The sequence below is a fragment of the Cottoperca gobio genome, chromosome 21 (genome assembly GCF_900634415.1).
Source record: "Cottoperca gobio chromosome 21, fCotGob3.1, whole genome shotgun sequence".
NCBI lineage: Eukaryota > Metazoa > Chordata > Actinopteri > Perciformes > Bovichtidae > Cottoperca > Cottoperca gobio.
The window spans coordinates 10,127,270-10,139,721 of NC_041375.1; the positions used below are offsets into that span (position 1 = coordinate 10,127,270).

The 12,452-nt window shown below is 40.5% G+C and overlaps 1 protein-coding gene across 1 annotated transcript in view; it reads left to right on the forward strand.

Moving 5' to 3' along the window:
• Window positions 1–12,444, forward strand: part of dars1 (aspartyl-tRNA synthetase 1) — a 31,789-nt gene extending 19,345 nt beyond the window's left edge. The window contains exons 9-18 of the mRNA XM_029459108.1: window positions 1,877–1,936; window positions 4,287–4,398; window positions 5,963–6,097; window positions 7,657–7,804; window positions 9,246–9,392; window positions 9,762–9,804; window positions 10,399–10,479; window positions 10,924–11,035; window positions 11,195–11,266; window positions 11,885–12,444. Coding sequence (XP_029314968.1) covers window positions 1,877–1,936; window positions 4,287–4,398; window positions 5,963–6,097; window positions 7,657–7,804; window positions 9,246–9,392; window positions 9,762–9,804; window positions 10,399–10,479; window positions 10,924–11,035; window positions 11,195–11,266; window positions 11,885–11,976 — 1,002 coding nt within the window. The 3' untranslated portion in view covers window positions 11,977–12,444. The remainder of the gene's footprint in view (window positions 1–1,876; window positions 1,937–4,286; window positions 4,399–5,962; window positions 6,098–7,656; window positions 7,805–9,245; window positions 9,393–9,761; window positions 9,805–10,398; window positions 10,480–10,923; window positions 11,036–11,194; window positions 11,267–11,884) is intronic.
• The last annotated feature ends 8 nt before the right edge of the window (window positions 12,445–12,452 follow it).

Genomic DNA, 12,452 nt, shown 5'->3' on the forward strand with positions numbered 1-12,452 from the left:
CGAACTATCAGATTTTGGAAGATGGTGAGACGCTATGAGTGCACGCAGGTAGGCAGACAGGCAGCTCGGATTATCATATCACACCAGATTTTTGTTTTGTCAGAGCATTTGATTTGTTGATTTCTGTCTGGATGTATTTCAACAAATATAACAAAATAAATGCATTTCTCTGTCTAGAAGTAATCATCATTACACTTTCAGGCTGCTGTTTTGGAGTGTGAATTCAAGAAACATTGTTTTAAAAGGTTTTATTTAGTTTTGTTAATGTATTATTGCCAATTGTACTGTATAACCATTGAATAAGTATAGATGCTGTGCATACAGCTACTGCAGTAAAACAAGTTGACAACATTAACTCTTGGCAGATAAGGAGAACTAGCTGCAGCTTCCGAAGTTACATTACAGGTCATTTAGCAGACGCTCTTATCCAGAGCGACTTACAGTGAACTACCTACAGGGACAGTCTCCCTGGAGCAACACAGGGTTAAGTACTTTGCTCAGGGGTACAATGGTGGCAGCTCTGGTATTGAACTCACAACCATCTGCTGTTGTATTTGGAAGCCGAACCACTAGACCACTCGGCGATCACCACCATTAAGTTGACCGTGGAATTGTTGACACTGCCTCCCTGCAGTGTTTAAGTGCAGCTTTATGTTTACATGCAGCCGACATTTTCTTAAACTGGCCATCTTACGTCTTGCAAATGAAAATGTTATATTCTTGACCCGTGTTCGGAGAAACATAAAAAATATGTGGTCGCCCTCTTTGGGTGACATGCTTGTTTGCAGCATCTGTAATGTAAAACGTTGGTATAGTGACCTTGAGAACAAAAAGACCCGATGAGTAAGATATCGAGCTGCATTGAAAACGCATATTTTTTCTAAAGAATCTTAATTTGCTCTATTCAAAGTGTAACAATAAAGCTGCAGCCACAGCTGTTTGATGCAAACAGATTGAAGCTGTCAAATCAAGATCATTTGTAATGGATGCAGTGAAAGAATTGCCACACCCCTAAAGCTATTATTTTCTTCTACAGCTGTGGATCCATCTTCTCCCATATTAAATGTTATATTATCATATTACTTTAGTTATGTATCATGAGCAAATCAATATATGGGTCTCAACATACCAGAGAGACAGCTGACAGCCGCTCCGTGTTTATCCAGGAAGCCAATCTGTGCAGCTGCAGCAGCATCCCAGGTGCTTTCTGCTCTGCTAGGATTCAGCATGTCAGTCACACACTTGTAGCAGTACCTGCCTTCCCGAGAGACACAAGCCTTAACAGCACTGCCTATCCGACTGTATGCCCGTCTAACCTTTTGTCCCTCTGCGTGGGGCTATTTGGTGCAGGATGTGGCTACACAGGCTATTAGCTCAAACCCCAGCGGGTCCTGAGGAAGCCTGACATCCATGACCCTGGAAGCATTGGTTCCTCCAGTGATGAAACATTTATTATTTCATTTGTTTTTTATTCTTTTCTTTTTTTTATTGCCCTGTTGTCCCATATTGCAGATGTATTTTGTCGCAGTTGACCCTGTAATAGTTGCTGAAAGAAACAAAGCAACTGTATATGTTTGGTTGTTGGTTTGAGATGAATGTGCATGGTCGTGCACTGTTTCATTAGGAAAAATAGCATGTGGGTTATTGTTTTGGCACGGCAATAATCTGCCAATAGCTGATTTTGTGAATTGTATTTGTATACAGAGAATGTCCTTTATGTTACCTTTCATTGTTTTCCTTGTGATATTTGAAAAGCCTCTAAAAAGCATTTACACATAACTGGCCACAGACGCAAAGAACAGAAGATTCACATAGTTGAATATTTCATAGTCTGAGGGTTTTTGGTTATGTGATCATGTCTTTTGTTTGCCCTCAGGAGGGCAGAGCCACAGTCAACCAGGACACCAAGCTGGACAACAGGGTGATTGATCTCAGGGTAAGTTGCTACCAGAGCTGAGGAAAAACAAGGGAAGAAACATGGCGCTCGGGACACAGCCTGCAGAGTATCTGTCTTGATGCATCTAATCACGCAAGTGACATGTTCACATTTGAGGCTTGTGTGCTCGTCCGATGAGATGAAAATAGCTGTTACTTTAGATATTTGAGACTGTTTAAGTCTTTTAAGTCTTTTCAGAGCTAGTTATTCATTATTTATCTCAAAAATGGTTTTAAATTATTTATTTATTTAAATGTTCAAATTCTATAGTTACCATAAATATAATGTAACCTCTCCTTTTATCTTATACTATAGGAATCTTATAGTTATGTTAAGTTAAGTTATGTTGACAACTTTTAAGCTACTATAAGTATTTTAAAATGCAAAGCAAACTTCACTTCCTGAAAATAAGAGTCTGTGATTTTAGAGGGTTGATTCTATCAATCTTTTTCAATGTGGGAGATGTGCTAAACCTATGCCAGCAGCAGCAGTAGACACCAAGCCGCAAAGCGTCTCATAGGTTTGATCTGTGCCTCCCACGTGTGTGATGCAGCAGGCAGAAAGGCACTAACACCACAGCACAGGGCCACGTAGCTCACAAGCCTCTCAACAACACCTGTTTCTGTAACACTGAGAACTTTGAGCTCATGGACTCGGGTCTGTCATCACTTTTGCACTTTAGAGCTCAGTTAAGCTATAAAGTGGTTCCCACTCTGGCAGATAAACACTGCAAAAGGGAACCATACTTCTCCCCTAATAATAATTTAGTTCCTACGGTACTCCCCTTGTAACTTGACCATCCTTAAACATTAAGCCCTTCACAATACAACACGGTGGAAACGCAATCTTAACTATTAATTGGAATTTAGTTTGCACAACACAGCTGGACTCGCATGTAGACAAGTTTTTGGGCAGTCTCTGTCTGGTTAATTGGTGTTGAATAAAGTCTAGGCAAATCCCCTAACAGCAGTGCTGCTGCCATTACCTCAGCATCATAGACGTGTAAGAAATGCTGTATACGAGCATCAGCCCAAGCTTACAGGGCTAGTTTGGATTGTTTGAAGTGGGGTTGCATGAGGTACTTATCTATAGTCAGTGTATTATACCTACAGTAGATGGAGGTCGGCAAGCCCCCTGTTTGGAGCAGCAGACAGGAGTACCAGCAATGTACTGCTGTGGATGGGGGCAGCAGCAAAATGTATTTTAGCCACCTAAAAAAATCAATATCAGTTCAAGTGTAAGCTATATTTATAGAGAATTGTGAAAAATGCAAAATGAATAAAAGCCCTAGTTGGTAGTCACTATTCCAGCACTATTCCTATTCCACCGAGAGGTGTGTCAGGTTCAGGTCTAGCATAATGAGGGCACCATCAGATAATGTGCCAGTTTGAGAATATGCTAATCGCTAACCGCTATCCACCCACTGCAGACTTGCTGTGAAACAGGAAGTGATTTCTAATTTCTGAAAGTGGTCCTGCACAGACTGTGTTTACGTTGGGTTTCTGAGGTCTAACATTAAGGCCACAGCCCAATGTGTAACACGTGACACAAATGAGCCATATGAGTTCTGAGGTTAACGTGGTTCATTTGGTTCACTGTTTTTTAAAGGCTAGGTTAAAAGGTTTTTTTAAGCGGTGAAGTTTTACATCTTTCTCCTCTTCTTCTCTTGGTAAAGTATTTAGATAGACACTGAAAGACAAGTTCCTGCCAGACAGCCCTAAAGCAATGTCTGCAGATTAATGAGCCTGCCAGTATTTGGACATTATCACCTTTCCATTCTGCAAACTGTTAGTCAGACGAGGCCTATTCGGGACAGGCAGACACTAGTAATAGAAAAAAAGGAGAAATTAAAACTTTAATTAACAGACCTGTGCATCTTGAAATGACATGGGTCTGTCTTCATGGAGGTGAGTAATAACTGGAATTGAAAGCCAGTAAAGCTCAATTCTACAACTCTTGTGACCATTTGAGATGAGTCAGTCGGTTTAAAAGGAGGGTTTTTCACATGCTCTGTGGCCTAACTGTTGCAGTTTTAGGAGAATTTAGGGCTTATGTTTTTACAGTAATCTTTTGGTTTAGTTTGAGCTGTTTATCTCCCCGCCCTGGTTTCATTTATAATGATAGGTTTGAAGTACCTGGGGTTCTCACTGGCTTTGAATGCACGTCTTGTCCTCGCCAGCAAATAAATGTTTTGCCCTTCATGTCAAGAGCAGTTGCATGAACAGAAATTGGCAGTCTCGTTTTCACACATCTGTTATGATTGTGTAATAAATCCAATAAATCACGCTATGTGTGGTAATGCCTCTCTGTGTGTGTCTGCGTGTTTGTTCGTTTGTGTATCCTCTCAAAGACGACCACCAGCCAGGCCATCTTTCGCCTGCAGTCGGGAGTGTGCCAGCTCTTCAGAGACACCCTCACTAAAAAGGGCTTTGTGGAGATCCAGACCCCTAAAATCATATCAGGTACAAACACACTCTGTCACGTTGATCCTGCCCCATGGGTAAACTAAAACTAAACGTGCATCGAATCGTGTTTTTATTAGATGTATCAGTAGAGGCACGCTTGTTTCCATATCACCACCCACAGGTGTCCTGTGAGTCATCGCGTGGCAGTTGTAACGTTGACTTCCTGTATGCGCTGTCCGTTTTTAGTTTTTTAAGACTGCAAATCATATCAAACTTGAAGTTCAGTTGAAGCTCACGAAACGGTTTCAGTGACTAACAGTCCACGCACATCTGTGTTCGAGCAAACGACAAACAAGGAAGCATACAATATAGTGTTGTTTCAGACCCATCAGCGTTTAAATCCAGTCTGCTCTCACATCAGCTCCTCTACTCTCACATTTCCACACAATGCCTTTCTGATTTGGCAGGGGAAGCCTCCCAAAAGACCTTATCCCTCTTCACTGAAAGAAGGAAAGACTGGATAAAAAGTACTTTAAGATTCAAACAGAAATCTTCCCACTGATAATCAGAAGAGTTATTTTGAGCTTTCCTTACAGTGTCTCTCTTATCCTGGTACCTTTTCCTCAACATCAGGTGTTAGAGATGACTTGGTATTCCACTTGTATACAATTTACCTTTCCACTCTTCAGCTGAAAATAATTCATTGTTTGAAAGCCAAGAGAAAATGCTCACTAGGTTGTATATGATGTATAATGAACAGGATTTGTCCAAAATCATTTTTGGATTCAGAATACTTTATTTATCCCCGTGGGAAATTAGATGACATTTAAAGTAAGTTTGAGTCCAAATCGATTGCATTTCTTACAACAAAAGTACACATTGTTGTACACTCATCTCCAGGCCTCAGTCTCCCACGTGCCTGTGAGATTTGAAATGAACTGTTGTGCAACCTACGCCACGCTCACTTCTTCTTTTCTTAAAGAACCAATGATATTGACTTAGCCTGGCACAGCTAAATTCAAAACTGCCGCTCTTTTATTTTGGCGGCACTTGTTAACCAACACTGTGTGCTTTTTGTAAAAACCGCATCTTCCTGTCTGCCCACACCCATGGTACGTACAGTTTGCTGTGTGAACCCACCCTACTACTGACGTGAGAAAAATCACATAATACCGCACATGCTTTACACAAGGCTGGTTTGAGTGAGGCCAATATTAGTTTGTTTTGAAAAACATGCAAGGCAACTGTTTTTTAATTAGATTAATGTTAAAATATATATACTTTATTGACTTTGTCAGCATCCAATCATTTGAAGTCAAAAGGTCTGAGGCATAGTTTCTGCTGGCCTGAAGTTGTCATAGGAATATCTTATTTTCAAAAAGAGAAGCGGGAAAAAGGGCTGCAAGGTGGATAATTAGAGCTCCTACTGAATCGTCTACTGAATAGACAATATGTGTATCATCATTAGGTAGGGGGGTGTCTGCGCTTGTGAAGTGAGAAACTCAGTTTATTGCAAAGTGTGTTCTGGTCAAAAACAGCGCTTGCACTTAATGGCCATTTTGTGCCGTGGGACAGTAAAAACCTCCTTTCATATCTAAAAGTTGTCTTTGTTCACTTCTAGCTGCCAGCGAAGGTGGAGCAAATGTCTTCACTGTGTCTTACTTTAAAACCAGCGCCTACCTGGCCCAGTCTCCCCAGCTCTACAAGCAGATGTGCATCTGTGCTGACTTTGACAAGGTCTTCTGCGTGGGTCCAGGTAAGAATGCCTCCCGACTGTCCACTCAAGCACATTCACTGATGGCAAACAGCGAAACGAGCAGCAAGAGTGTCGTGAAAAAGCGTAGACCCTATTAACCGAAATGACCGTTTGGAAAATGGCTTCAAATGCATTTAAATTGTTAAAGTTTAACAGACCTCCCTCTGTTGCTTTCACTGTGGTCGGAGCTGCTGCAGTGTGTTAGTGTGTTAGTGACACAATGGGACTTATAAAAGACTTTATGGTGCTGTACTGAGTTTATGAGACCCCCCAGTTCTTAAGGTAAGCAAACACTGCCACCATCAGATTGAATACACGCAGTATGTAACAAAACAACATGCATAAATACAAGACGCCCTATACGCAGCCTTCCTTTTTAATTTGCTACTTGCATGTGATTTTTAAAGTGATTCTCAATCAAACATTTGAGAGAAAGGTGCTCTACAGACTGGACCGAGGTCTTTGTTTGCTTCTCTGTAGCTCCGCCGGAGAAATCAAAGGCCTTAAGGTCATCACTGCTTCTAAGGCAACTGTTTACTTACCACTGTTGCCTTAGTTACGGTCGCACCAATTCAGCAAGTAAGGAGAATTGGGATCAACTCTCCTCGAAATCCCAGTGTCCAGAAGTACTGTGTTTTTAAATGTTGCTCCCACAGCTGGGGGGCCTTAAGCAGATGTCATGTTTGGAGTTGTTTCAGTAAATATATGTAAGATGTATTAAACGATGTAAATTCTTGACTAAAACTCTGCATACGAAAGCATAAATATGCTTGTACAGATTGCTAAAGCCTTACGTATGCATGGTTGTGTTTTTATAACTCATTGTGAAATTGTGTGCATGTGCACATACCTGATTACCACACCATTCAGCCATATGTGGAATGTAGACGCACCTTTAATCAACCGCTTGCATGCATGTGTAAAGACTGCTCCGCCCGTCTGAAGACCTGGCAATTTAAAAGAACAGAAAGAAGGAAGTTAATTTCAGTGAGACCCTCCAACATTGACAGAGCAGTCATTCTTCTGTACAACCATAATGCACAGCGCTGGTTAATTTATATATAGCACTCATAGGGTCATTTATTAATCAGTGATGATTTAGTTTCTAGCACTCCTCACAGTTAACAGAGCTTCACAATACAGGATACAATGAAACGGACAATAAAATAAAAGTACCTGCAGTCGCTAACTCTTTGCCTTGTGATTAGCATTATAACAGCATCACTAGTAACAATGCTACTGATTTTAGTTTTTGCCTTTTTCTTATCATCAGCCTCTCCTTGTGACAAAATAATATTCAATGAAGCACAACGTTGCATATTAACACATTGTCCTAATTTCATGACACTTCATGGGACAATGCTGAATCTCCTTTCCCAGAGTTTTACTATGGTGAGCCTTTAATGTACTTCTGGCTTGTGACCCGGTCAGGTGCACGTGTGAGGATTCAGTGCACCGTGGATACGATGCTGTTTCACTTCATGTGTTGCTAACTGCCACTTTAACTCTGCTTCCATTTACTTTGTTTAGACGTTGATATGAAATCTGCATCATTTCAGTTTTCAGAGCGGAGGACTCAAACACCCACCGTCACTTGACGGAGTTTGTGGGTCTGGATATTGAGATGGCATTCAGCTACCATTACCACGAAGTGATCGACTCCATCACTGAAACCATGGTGCAGATCTTCAAAGGCCTGAGGGACAAGTAAGTTTGGGATTCATACAGTAAAGCTCAAACTAAGAGGTTTTATTTACAAGTTCTTATGGTGTTTGTTCGACTTAAACTAAGGTGAGGTGACGATTGCACCAGAAAGTGAGTGCAAATGACATTCCGTAGAGGCTCAAGTTCTCTTTTCCTACTCGACACAAGAGGTGAATTTTGACAGGATCAATTCCTGCGGTGAAAATTCAGTGAATGGCATGAAGTCAAAATATCGTTGGTTCTTTTTTTTAAGAAAAACAATTTCAGCTGCTGAATCCATATTCAGTGTTGTCACCTACTGCTGTCAGCTCTGTTGAAAGTCTGTTGATGTGCCTATGTTGCCTCCTAGTGGTGTGACTTAGTGCAGCTTGTGTAGAGAGCGGGTAAATGGAAACAGTGGGTAAAGCTCTTCTGGCATGCCTGTAGTTTTTAGTTTTTTTCATCCCACCATCGGGTTGAAGAGCAGGCTGGAATGACACCAAGCAAATAGACTTCTTAGCTGCCGTACACGCTGCCTAAACGACTTAGTCAGCGTTTTAGTGGCAGTTTATTCTCACCCAGTTAAATTATTATTTTTGCTCACATGCTGAAGATTCTGTAGTCATTCGTGCATTGTTGGATTTCTGTCCCGTAAGCAGTTGGCATGAATAGAGGATAAAAGTTTAGGGAGATTTGGCTGATTGGGTAAACACATTTATTAAGAAAAGAAGAAGGGACTTTATTTTGGACAAACGGGGATTTCTTTACCACTTCTATTTTGAACAGAATTAAGTATATGTAAAGGGGAAACATTGTTCCAGAGACGGGTCATATTAGGTTTCATGCAGTTGGCCGCCACCTTTATACTCTAAATGTCAGTCACTGCTTGTTAGTTTCAACAACAACAGCTCTTCCTCTTTTTATCAGGGCAGTTTGACTGTTTTAGCTTTTATTCTCACAACTTCCAGACTGTTCTTCCTTGACGTAATAGATCATTTTTACATATGCATTTGACTGATGTTCCAGCCCTCCAGGGGATCTGTTGGTAGTCTGTCCTGCGTTGCTTTAAAAACTTATGAAAATACTTGTTGTGAAAAATGGAATTATGCTTTTTATTATATCTCCCCCTTTTTATTGTAGTGTTTTTAATAGTGATTTAGTAAGCTACCTACTACCTCCACAAGCTCTGCTTTGCTCTGTTTTATAGTAAAGCACGTACAGTATGGCGCCCAGCAGGGACAACGTTTGTAACTCAAACACTGTGCAAAACTTTAAGAGGCCTTTCCATCTAATATTATCTCACAGAGTCACTGACCAGTGTTGGCTGTGACCTTGTTAGGTTAACTACCAATAGCAAATATCTCTGACATGTGGCTGTGCGTGGGCAGTAATTCTGAACCCTGGTTAATAGATTTAATGTGTGTGTGTTTGTGTGTGTGTGTGTGCACGTGTCTGTCTGCATCAGCTTCCAGACAGAGATCCAGACTGTGAACAAGCAGTACCCCAGTGAGCCTTTCAAATTCCTGGAGCCCACTCTGAGGCTGGAGTACACCGAGGCCCTGGCCATGCTGCATGAGGCTGGGGTGGAGATGGGTGACGAGGAGGATCTCAGGTCAGAATACACTACACACCCTGGCTCTCACATCCCACTCATTCTGTCAGATGATATTATTTGATAAAAGCAGAAAAACATTTAGACACAGGTTTAAAGAGAGGAAGTGAGACCAATAACTCAGCAATATTCTAACATGCAAGTCATTCCTCTGATCAATGCGGTTTTATTTAACTATTTACTCACAGTTGCGTAAATGAGAAATGCATAACAATAGCTTTGTGTTGTGCTGCAGGCGTAACGCCACCATGAGAGAATACATTTTTCTTTTTTTTTATTCAGTTGCAGGCAAGTTACAGGTAAAAAATGTGGCACTATAGGATAAAGTTATGAGTTTTTAAAGTGAATGTCTTTTTTGTTGTTCTGCAGTACTCCCAATGAGAAGCTGCTTGGCCGTCTTGTCAAGGAAAAGGTGTGTTCAAATGTGTTTCATTAATAGATGTCAGAGTGTTTCATTAGTGGTTGGACACTGACTGTGTGAAAATTGTTTCTGCAGATTAGAAAAAAAACTGATTTGGATCTGCGTGGCTGGATTTTAAAATGGATTAAAATAAGTATTAAAAAGTCATAATTTGATGGGGTGCAGCATTAAATTCAGCTGCTTTCATCAGAGCGCTCCAAACACTGTGGTGATGTAATTATCATGTCATAGCACCTGAGCCACAGTCAGCGTTTACAGAACTTTCCACTTGGAGTTAAAAAATATATTTACAACTTCACATAGTGTTCATAATCACTGCACATGATAAAAATGACTAGAATGAGTAGTTTTGGCAGATTTTACACAAACATCATAAAACATGTATCCTGTAGCGTGGAGGAAGATGTTGATGGCAACTTACAACCATAACAGGAAGGTGCATTTCAAATAGCTCATTATGCAATGTTACATTATATAAGGAAAGGGGGAGATACCGTCTTGATTCGTTCACAGGTTTTCCAGAAAGTCACATTTATTAAAACAAATATTGACTGTTTTCACGCTTTCTTTCTTTTTCTTCCTCAGTATGACACCGACTTCTATGTGCTGGATAAGTACCCGCTGGCTGTTAGACCCTTCTACACGATGCCTGATCCAAACAACCCTGTAAGTCTCTCACAAACTCATACACACATACAGCATACACAGTTATCGGCTGCATAGTAAGACATGTGCAGTGAGAAATGTTATGTACATTTTTGCAAATGGGTTTTGTGGTTAACCTGTAGTTGAACTTGTCAAACTGCCAAAGAGCAGCTTTTTGACTTGCCAACGATTCTTCAGCCCTCTGTGGGAAGTGCTGGCTGATAAATACCACAGTGGATTTAGTTCCCTACAGCGTGGTCATGACACATTTAATATACTTTTTTATAGCTTCATGAGAATCCTGCAGTGTCACACGGTCTTTGCTTCTTGCACCGCTGTGTCCTGTGTTGACCAGACTGCAGCAGTCCTTTTTTTTTACTTTCCAAATCTTTATGTTTTGTCTGTCTCCTTTCATGTCACAAATTATTGAACTCTTAGGTGACGTTTGTTTTTGTTTTTGTTCAGAAATACTCTAACTCGTATGACATGTTCATGAGGGGAGAGGAGATACTGTCTGGGGCTCAGAGAGTCCACGACGCTCAGATGCTGACTGACAGGGCCATCCATCACCAGATTGGTAAGAGTAGAGATGGCTCTGATAAAGGGGCAGTAGGTGCATTACATGTCATTTCTGTCTCCCTCTTTTGGTGACCAGTTTGAATTACAACGCCGTGAAATGTGTTGGATCAGTCATTACAAGTTCTTTAGCAGCCTTTTTCTTTTTATGATACTACAGATCTGGAGAAGATAAAGTCATACATCGACTCCTTCCGGTATGGAGCTCCCCCACATGGTGGTGGAGGCATTGGTAAGAAACACCTGTTTATTTGGGGGGGGGTACACACACACACACGGGGCACAGAACACTAATGACCTGCATTATCAGAGTATACTGCATTCCTATTAATAAGAGTAACAACAAATTACAAGGAATTGGTTAAAATATGTAAACTTAATTAACTCTAAATGGTAGAGTCTTGTAAATGAAATACATAGAATGGAAAAAAGAACTATGAGAATTAGAAATCAAGTTCATATCTTGGAAGAAATTTAAGAAAAATGGGGAGGGGATACAACGCACAACATTTCTAATGATCTTCCTATTAGATAATGATTAAGATGATTGTGTATCTATGCTACCCAGTGGTTGTTTCTTTATTGGTATAATGTATCCTCTGACTTGCATTTATCAGTTCTGTCAACTATATCCTAATTATTGAAGTTTATGTAATTAGTCATTTTATTGACTTAGCTTTAGCTGATTGATATTTTATCTTATCTAATTATTTTTGTTGTATGCTCTGTAACTATCCTTTCTTAAAATGCAAAAACCCTAAAAATATAAAGTATGTTAATATGGCTCCAGGTAGGTTATTTTTGTCAAAAATAAAGAGTTGTTGAGTGACTGAACTGTCCTCCCTTTCAGGCCTGGAGAGAGTCTGCATGCTGTACCTGGGTCTCCACAACGTGCGTCAGACATCCATGTTCCCACGTGACCCCAAGCGCCTCACACCTTGAACCTTCAACCACGTAGACAAAGCAGATGCTGGTGATGGGAAACAATACTAATCCACAATCGCAAAAAGGGGGAAGACTATAGGAGCTTTGTGCCACCCTGCTGGCTCTAAAGTGCCTCCTATGATTAACAATTGAGATGTGAGAATTAAGCATTTGCAACAGTAGGGTGTCGTTTATTGATTGGTGTAGGTCGCTGTCTAACAACAACGACAAATAAAATACAAAACAGAGAAAAGGTAGTTGGGTAGTGATTTTAAGGAAAGTTCCTGTAAAGCTGCACACACTTAATCCATCTTTTAATCAAGTAAGTGTTTGTCTAAGTTCTTTTTTTATGGAGATGTTGAAAGAAATACCTTTAGCACAGACGGGACTAATGACTGTGGTCTCCAGCTGTATGCCTGTAACTGCAGGTGTTTTGTATTTCATTACAGGTCTAAACACACATAATAATAAAAACTTCTAACACCATCTAATAC